Consider the following 9,362-nt stretch of genomic DNA (forward strand, 5'->3'; position numbering starts at 1 on the left):
GAAATGAAAAAAAAAATTATTGGGTTTTAATATATTTGACAATTGAGAAAGTAAAAAAGCAAAGTGTAAGAAAGTAACGAAAAAGTGGAAAATTTATGGAAAAAAGTGGGAAATATATCCCGCTAAAATTTCTACTTTTGGATGCGACAAAGTCGAATCCAAAAATACAGTTCGACCTTTAGATGCGACATGTCGCATCCAAAGGTGAAAAAAACAACTTAAAAATTAATTTCATTGTGAAGCTTGGTGATGTTTTTGGATGCAACATGTCGCATCCAAAGAGCAGTCTGAAGTTAAAGACCCAATTTGTCTTAGTGTTATAAGATTGTTCTGGTGTACCTCTCACGTACGCAATAGCTTTCTCTATATATCTCCAAGCCTTCAGATACGATATGCTAACACCCCATCTTGCTTTGACTTCCTCTCTTACGTTATGCGCCAAATACTCAGTCATAGAGCTAATAGTATACTTATCTTTAAAGACGTGTCCAATGACCCATGATGCAGCTCCTCGATAGCCCTATGTTGCGAACAACACACGAGCAAGAGTGTTTACTCTCGCAAGACGTACCCCTCAACTTCCACGTGCACATATCATTATTGGATAAGATATACCATCTCTTTCGTCAATTGTTTCTTGTTCTCAAAACTCCTTCCCACGATATATATCTTCTGAGTTACCTATTACATTCAATGGTTAAAATTTTAATAGCTTAACATATTGCATTTGCGAATTTAAGTACATCTCATTTATATTACTTGTGGAAGAAGTTGGATATTGACTTGAACATTGACTTGGTTCTTCCTTGACAACATCATCAGCTGTGAACTCGGGCGCTTTCCATGAATAAAGCATAAATTTCATTAGTGATTCTATTCTAGGAAGCTCACGTGACAGTTGACAGTGTCCCGATGGTACTTTAAAATTATGCACAAAATCTTCATATTCTTCGGGGTTCGCGAATTCTTAAAATTCTTCACCTCTGTCACTGTTGTGTCCATCACCTTTGTCACTGTTATGCCCATCATCTCCCGTGTCAATGTTGTGTTCATCACCTCTCACTGTTTACTTCATCATCTATGTCACTGTTGTGGTAATCATCTATGTTAGGCATGTACATGTTATCTTCATCTCCTTTGTACACGTTATCTTCGTCACCCTTATGCAAGTCATCTTCGCCACCATTGTGTACGTTCTTGATGATAGGAACATTGTTTCGGTCGTTGATAATAAGATTATTCTGTCTCTTGTTCGGTTCAAAGTGAGGCAATTCTTTAATCATCAATTTTTTTCATTGATATGCACTTGACGCTATGATTTCTTTCGATACCAAGCTTATACAAAGTGGGAATCTCTTACGATTTTTGTGCATCATAGAATACGAGACGTTGGCAACGTTCTTCAAAACAACATGAGCCATTAGAATCGTACACATAGCGTATGAGACTTCGCGAATCTGTCTACATCGATCGCCTCGTACACCTTATCCACTAAGTTAGTGTAGGTTATAAAATTATAAAACCATCGGATCACGTCAGAACTCATCGGATCCCATCGAAATTTATCGAAATATCCATCGGATCTTATCGGATTTCATATGAAGATGTAAACTCATCATAACCTATCAGATTTTATCGAAAGTGATCGAAAAATATCATAACTTTTCTAATTTAAACATGACTTTCATTGTAAATTTTAGTTAAATTTCATACTAAACTATTGGATTTCATCGGAAATAAAGTGAAATTCCATAAATTTATCATATTATTTGAATTCCCTCAAAACATATCACTAAATCGATTTAAGATGATTAAAGAAGTGAACTTACCCATTTTTCAGTGAATTCCACCAAATAGAGAGAGGATTTGATGGTAGAGATAGAGAGATAATAGAGAAAATGAGAAAATTGGAGAGAGAATGAGAAAAATATGGTTGAATGGGCTGAAAGGGCATTTTTGTACGAAATTGAGTCAAAAGTCCAGTTTTGGATATTTATGAATTAGTAGGTCTAGCCTTGATTTTTTTTTTTTCACTTTTGAGGTCTACAAATGAAATTATATGAGTAAAATATGAAAAGTAACGCATGTTTTAAGTTATTAGTTATTAAATTTTCCATGGGTAGAGTAATCAATTATATCCTTTTGTTTCTCGAGTTGTTACCTTGTGGATTGTGTTTCCAGTCATGAACATTGTGAAAAATTAGCTAACAGACCAAATGAGAGATATTGGATGAGTAATAATACAATTATATGCATACACGTCATTCATTAAGATCATCAGTAATCTAATTACAACTACCGCATATTAAACATGTAAGAAAACACCTATTATTGTCGTGTTTTCCTTTCTTTACCTTTCATAAATATAAATAATTAATCTTATAAAACAAGAGATTATTATTATTTTGAGCGATGATATAGAAGATTGATTAGTATATGATCGATCCCTAAACCCATAACGAGTCTCTAGTTTTAGAACGCACGCAGCAGTTCTTCAGTCCAATAATTGAATGAAACTTGTGTTGTGAACAAACCTGGCCTAACGGTAGCGGGACGGGACGGAATCCCCGCTATCGTTAGACACAGTAGCACGAGCGGAAGTCCCGCTACTGTAACGGGACGGGACGGAAGTCCCGTTATGGGGACTAACAGGACGCGGTGGTCCCGTTAGTCCCGGCCGAGGAATTTTTTTTTTTTTTTTAAATTCTGGTTATTGGATCAAAGATCCAACGGCAAAAAAAAAAGCCGTTTTAATTCTGCACACCTTTCTCTCAAACTCTCTCAATCTCAATCTCAATCTCAAATTCTCTCAAACTCTATCAATCTCAATCTCAAATTCTCTCAAACTCTTTTAATTTTCCATGGCATCTTCATCCCACAACCGAGGAGGTCGAAGGAGAAGAGCTTCTCGAGGTCAACAAATGCACCGATTTGATGAAAATTGGTTGCACTTGTCTCAAAACGCCCCCGACCTAAACACCGAATACAGTTTCGATCCAAATTATGTTGCTCCTACTTTCGACCATTCTGAATTCACCGAAATTCTAAACACCCAAGTGCCATACTACCCTCAAATGGATCCCGAGCAAGCCTATCAAGCTCAAATTCCGCCATCCGAAGTGGCTTATGAAGCATTTCAAGAATACGAGCAACATATGCATGAATCTCAAAATCCAAATGAAGAAGAAGATGACGATGAAACCCAAAATCCAAATGAAGAAGGGGAGGAGGAGGAAGAAGAAGACCTACCACCACCACCACGTCAACGTCGAAGTCAAAATCAAGGCGATCTTGCCGTTAGAGTTCCACGACCTCGACAACGTGAACAACTAGAGGAGACACAACAACGACGAGCACGACAACAACAACAACATGAAGGTGCTCAACAACAACAACCACCACCTCAACAACAACAACAACAACCACCTCAACAATCACAACAACCACGACGTCGAACTAGGTCCGTTGTGTGGACGTGGTTTGAAGAAGTGATTTCGAACGGAGAAAAAGCCGGAAAATGTCACAATTGTGGCAAAATCTTCAGCGCTCACAACACAAGAGTCAGGACGTCGCTCTTATGGAGTCATCACAGTCACTGCCAGGGAACGCAATCTGGAGCCACGTCAAGCACTGTAAGTCACATCGATCTTGTACTCTTTAGACGTGATTTAGTAGAATATTTTGTTTCCATCGATCAATGTTTTAGTCAAATCGAATCTCAAGGCTTCGTTAGATTCATGAGTTCTATAATTCCAAACGTTCAAATCATGTCTAGGAAATCCTTGAGATCCGATATCCTAAATTAGTTTTTAGGAGAAAAAGAACAAATGAAAGCCACAATATCATCAGGTAGGTATAGTGTAGCCTTAACCTCGGATAGATGGACTGATCAATCAAAGATGGATTTCATGAGTGTTGTAGTGCATAATATAGACGACGATTGGAACATCAACAAACGTATCTTAGCCTTTAGGAGGATAAAAGGTTCTCATACTAGTCAAAACATCTTAGATATCATAGTTAGTGTTATAGCTGAGTGGGGTTTGACCGATAGGATTATATCTGTAACCTTAGATAATGTCACAAGCAACAACACCATGGTTAGAGAGATAAAGGGTTGACTTCATTGTGACGATACCATTTTGCATCAACGATGTGCTACCCATATCATAAACCTTATAGTTCAAGCTGGAGCCGCTAGTTATGACCCTTCCATCAACAAGATTATGAATTACATTAGTTGGATCAATAGCTCAACCAGTAGAGTAGACGAGCTTAAGAGACGTCTTAGACTAAACGGTCTCCAAGAGCGCACATTTCATCTAGATAACAAAATTAGGTGGAATTCTACCTTTCTTATGCTGACCAACTTTTTATCCGAGCATTATGTCAATGTTATTGTTTCTTACATTAATAGTGAACATGGCGATGATGCTATCACCGAATATGATATTAAGATGGCTGAATCATTTGTTTCTTTTCTTGACATTTTTTACAAAGAAACTTGTTATCTTTCCGCTATTTACACTCCTACTTCTTTTCTCGGTCTTCATACTATGACTGCAATTGCTGTGCATTTTGATAAATATAAAAATGAAACAATTTTTGAAAATTGTATTCAAGCAATGAGAGCCAAGTTTCTAAAATATTGGGGGCTTGAAAGATTCCATTATTATACGGTTTTGGAGCCATTCTAGACTGACGATGTAAAATTGGTGGATTAAAAAAGTTTCTTAAGTACATTAGAAATCATTTCGAGGACCAAGATTACGTTGCACTTGATCTTGCGAGTATCATGCAAGATTTTTATGATCTTTTCAGGGTTTACGAATCGAAACTCCTACCGCAATATCGAACACAACCAACTCAATCATAGACGCAGTATCCAAGAAGACACCAATACAGGAATGTGTTCGTCAACGCGCCTTCTTATAGCCCATCTCCTCAACAACAAGAAGGTGGGATAAGTCAATAGAGGTCGAGCCCAGCCAATACACGTTCCCATCCCGAGATACAAGAGTACGACCGGAACGAGTGGGTCAAACCGGATGACGAAGCCATCGACCTCTTGGTTTGGTGGAGACAGAACGCAAGGAGGTTCCCGGTCTTGTCATCTATGGCACAAGACATCATCACCATCCATGTTTCAACCGTGTCATCTGATGCGACTTTTAGTAGCGCATAGCGCATCATCGACGATAGAAGATGTAGCTTGAAACCGGATATAGTCGAAACATTGACATGTGGTAAGGATTGGATTCAACATAGAAATCCAGCACAAGAAACATTCATGTGCTTTGATATTCTTGACGATTTTGAAGTTAATTTCGCAAATGTAAACATCAATGCTTAGTCTAACTTGTATAACTAAGAGATATCCCGGCCCTTGTCCGGGATAATTTTTCAAATAATTAACGAGGTAAGGGGTGCTCTTTTTCCTCGCCGTCGCACCTTTTTAGGGGTCGGTGAGATTTTTTAGGTTTTTAAATTGACATTCTTTTTTATTAGTTCTTTTTACTCATTTAGTTTAAAATATTTTTCATTAAATCCTTGTATATAATTATTTAAAATCTTTTAAAACTTTTTTAAAAAAATTTTTCTTATTTTTTTAACCTAGCGGGGTCCGAATCCCATTAGGCGGGGGCCCGCTACCGTCCTGTTACTTAACGGGACAAGACTCCCGTTTGGTCAAATAACGGGAGTCCAGGCGGGGGCGGTAGCGGGAGATACCGCTAAGCCACGTTTAGTTGTGAACCAACGTATTACAAACTCATCGTATCAAGAAGATTGCAAAAACTATGTGTGTTTGGAACAAGTTTATGAAAACAAGAATTCATTATCGAAATAAATTGAGTAATACCAACTGTTTTCTATGTTGGACGGAATAAATATTGCCCTTTTCACTCTATTAAAATACAACAATTTCTGTTTTTATATATATATATATAATATAATATAATATAATCAGCCGTATACACCTCTATAATGATTTTACAGTGCCTTTTTATTCTCTCACGCCAAAAATTTCCTCCTCTTGGGACTTAAAATGAAATCATCGTCGTCGTCGCTGTCGCTTGCGATTCTCTTCTTGGCTTTAGTATCGCCGTTGTTCTTCGATGCCGCTTGTTGCATTGGCTTCTTCGAACTCTCGGCCCTGCTCGGTGGTTTATACGGCTTAATTGGCGTTCCCGACCTAATTTCCTTTTGGCGTCTCTGCTTTTTCTCGTGTGCCTTTTTTGCTCTTTCGGGGGATAACATGCCATGTTCCATCATCCTGCAAATCGCAAAGAAGAAATCTCATTTCTCTAGTCAGAAACTACTCGAGCCTTGGAATATTTTGCCTTTAGCTGCAACCGAAAATACTAGAGTGTGGTAGGCCTTTCTGGCATTATCCTTTCAATAGACTCAAAACGGCAGAGAACTACACTATTCACAGAGAAAAAACGGTCGTGATATATGGTTTTTTTGTTGTTGTTTGTTTGTTTGTTTTGGCCATTTGCATTCTCATTCACAGCTGGTCTTGACCTTGCATTGAAAGGATTAGGAATCTGAGTATCCAGTAACATGATTTAATTGGGTTCATACATTGCCAGATAACCAAGTCAAGTTTTGGCATTTAATTAACTTGTAATAAATTGGTTAATAAATCAAATCAAACAATTTGATTATCGCTTTCGGGATGTGAGAAAAATCTAGGGGCTGAGACAGACCAACAAAAGATATAGATTACTAGATAGCAAGAGTAGAATTCGCTCAAGGGGACACATATTCGCTTGATACAGCATATCTATGCGCTTCTCTCTTTACCAACGAAACAGACAGTGATCTCCGGAGTCTGGCCTCAACGTCAATGACTTGGGCGATGTGTGAGGGCAGAGATTGCTTGTAACTATGAAGAACCAATAAAAAAAGAAGATTGAAAAAAATCTGGAAAAGTGGAAGGGGGTAAGCAATGGATCCAAATGTAAGAGGAACAACATTTGAAATGTGAGGGCAAGGTGATTTTCTATAAACATGAAATGGTTTTGTAAAGTGGGTGAAAAAAATTATATGTACCATTCTATTTAAAAAGACACTGGAAATGAATAAACTTTCAAGACTAGTTCATTTAGAAAATGATTATTCGTTTTTTTTTTTTTTTTTTTTTTTTTTTTTTTTTTTTTGTTAAAGGGTAACTGTAACTCGTGACATAATCATTTAAGTATGAGAATAAACCTTTCTCATGCATGAATGCATTGCTGAAAAATCTTGTTGAGATCGACTTTCCCAAAATTAATTTGTAGGAGATAGGAGACTCCAAACAATTCAAAAAAGAAAGGAGTAAGTATCAGCAATATGAAAAATTTATAGACAAAAAAAATTAAGGAGATTTGTTTTTCCTTTTTGCATAGATTATGCACTTGCAAGTATCAAGCTGAAATTGCTGCTCTAGGATATGAAACAAAGCTAGTGAAGATTGATGTGCTAGGTTAGAAGAAAAAGCAAACAGAACTACATGTAGAAGAACACCGATATCACGAAGTGAAAAACGTCAGAGTATTTTGTGAGAAAAAAATAATGACAGAGTATGAAAGTTTCCCTATTTTTGTTGTTAATCATTTTATGCATTGGAAAGGTAATAATCAATACCCTATAAACCAATGTGTGGTGTGATCACAAAAGAGTAACAAGAAACTAAATCCCTGATCATGTTAGTTACTGAATACTTAATTATTACGAATGTGATATCTGGAAAAATAAACCAAATGATTCTTTCTTTGTCATAATCATTCTTTGTTAATTATCGGAAAGTTCGCATCAGTTGCCCATATAGGCAATCTGCTCTTTAAGTATGTTTGACAATCCTCTATCATTGGACTAGCTTTTGGTGTACTTCTAAAGCAATATTTAAATCACACACAATTTCGTTGGTGGACAAACCATAGATGTTCAAATCCAACAAACTTCACGCTCCAGATGTCCAATCCTTGAGTGTTGGGCACAGTGTATAAGAAAATATCGCATGTGGGTTTTTAGGCGACGTGTTTCTTACACCTTTGCGCTAGTTTTTTAGTTTCGGTTAGAGCACACTTATAACATTCACCATCAATGCTCAACATACCACAAGACCGGTATCATTTAATCGTGTTTCAAGCTTTAGTAGATTAATCAAACATGTAATTTTGAATCATATTAATCGAATTAATAAATGCAATGGTACTAACCAGAACTCGGCCATCTCACTCGTTGGTATCTGTTTCGACAAAGACTCGTAGAAGATCCTCAACGGCTCTCTCTGTACGAGTACCCGAGAAAGGAAGTCATTGGTGATAAATAATTCATTTGTGACCAGTGAAAACAGAGCAAAATAACATAAAAGAAAAAAAAAAAAAAAAGAAGCAAACCTCTTCCGGAGGATCGTATTTCTGGCCGGCTAAAGTGTAGACTTTCTTCTGCCTCACCGTTGTTGTAGACTTTGTCGTTTTTTTAGTTGTTGTAGTGAATTTCGATGAACTTGAACCCACTGTCGTTTTCGATTTCACCTTCAAATGTTTTCCCATCATCGATTGAATCAAAACTTTAAACCAACCAATTCAATTGTAAATTCAGCTCAAATCAAACAACCGGTTAATTATCAAACTCCCAGCCCAAATGAAACCGATCGGATATATGATGACCGACATTGAGCTCAACGAACGCACACAAGACAATTCAAACCAAACAAAGCAATTCTTATAATCAAACTGTGGATTCAGTACCTCGGATTTCACGGGGGTTGACACGATTCTGGGTTTGGATTCAACAACTTGCTTTCCTGAGCTCTCAAACTTCCTTTTTCCGACAGAAGAATCGAACTTTCCCTTCGAAGAGCTATCAATTGGCCTGATCTTCACAACTGAACTTTTTGTATCCGTAGCCATGTGATCTCTCTATCGCTATCTGCAATCACTTATCCTTACTTATTGTTCTTCTTTAAGCTAGATCTTCCTCTTCTATTATCTTTTGCGAATTATTCTTCTTCAATGTGTTTTTTTTTTCTTTTTTTTTCCCCTCAGGCTCTAACAAAATTATTGATTGTCCGAAAGAAGAAACAGCTTTCGGCTATGCTAACTGTTTTTTTCCGGTTCTTTACAAATTACCACGCAAGTTTCTTATACTGTAATGCCCTTGAGATCCTGCTGTAAAGCGGGTGTTTCATAGGGTGAATATGTCATTTCGTAAAAGGAAAGTTTTACTTTAGTGCGTGCGGGCACACAGTAAGCAATTAGGTGTCGGTGAAGTACCAATACCGATTTTAATGATTTTCTGTATATCGATTCCATGGATTTATAAATAGATATTTTATAAAAATTTAATGTGAAATTTGTTGTAACTAACCAAGT

The 9,362-nt window shown here is 37.0% G+C and overlaps 1 protein-coding gene across 1 annotated transcript; it reads right to left on the reverse strand.

Moving 5' to 3' along the window:
* Nucleotides 1-5,803: 5,803 nt before the first annotated feature.
* On the reverse strand, nucleotides 5,804-9,118 carry LOC149390797 (uncharacterized). The gene is made up of 4 exons (XM_089620766.1): nucleotides 8,739-9,118; nucleotides 8,385-8,522; nucleotides 8,205-8,275; nucleotides 5,804-6,274 (listed from the first exon to the last, which is right to left on the reverse strand). Exons 1-4 carry the CDS (start codon nucleotides 8,898-8,900, stop codon nucleotides 6,013-6,015), a joined length of 633 nt encoding a protein of 210 aa, XP_089476892.1. The 5' UTR covers nucleotides 8,901-9,118; the 3' UTR covers nucleotides 5,804-6,012.
* Between the last annotated feature and the right edge of the window lie 244 nt (nucleotides 9,119-9,362).

This window comes from Urtica dioica, chromosome 7 (assembly GCF_054948205.1).
Source record: "Urtica dioica subsp. dioica isolate 48M chromosome 7, U.dioica_male_clone48M_v1_H2, whole genome shotgun sequence".
Classification (NCBI taxonomy): domain Eukaryota; kingdom Viridiplantae; phylum Streptophyta; class Magnoliopsida; order Rosales; family Urticaceae; genus Urtica; species Urtica dioica.

Coding starts and splice junctions, on each gene's coding strand:
- LOC149390797 (XM_089620766.1), bottom strand. CDS start 8,900: ATGGCTACGGATACAAAAAGTTCAGTTGTGAAGATCAGGCCAATTGAT. Junction 8,523..8,738: donor CAACCCCCGTGAAATCCGAG/GTACTGAATCCA, acceptor AAACATTTGAAG/GTGAAATCGAAAACGACAGT. Junction 6,275..8,204: donor AGTGAGATGGCCGAGTTCTG/GTTAGTACCATT, acceptor TGCGATTTGCAG/GATGATGGAACATGGCATGT.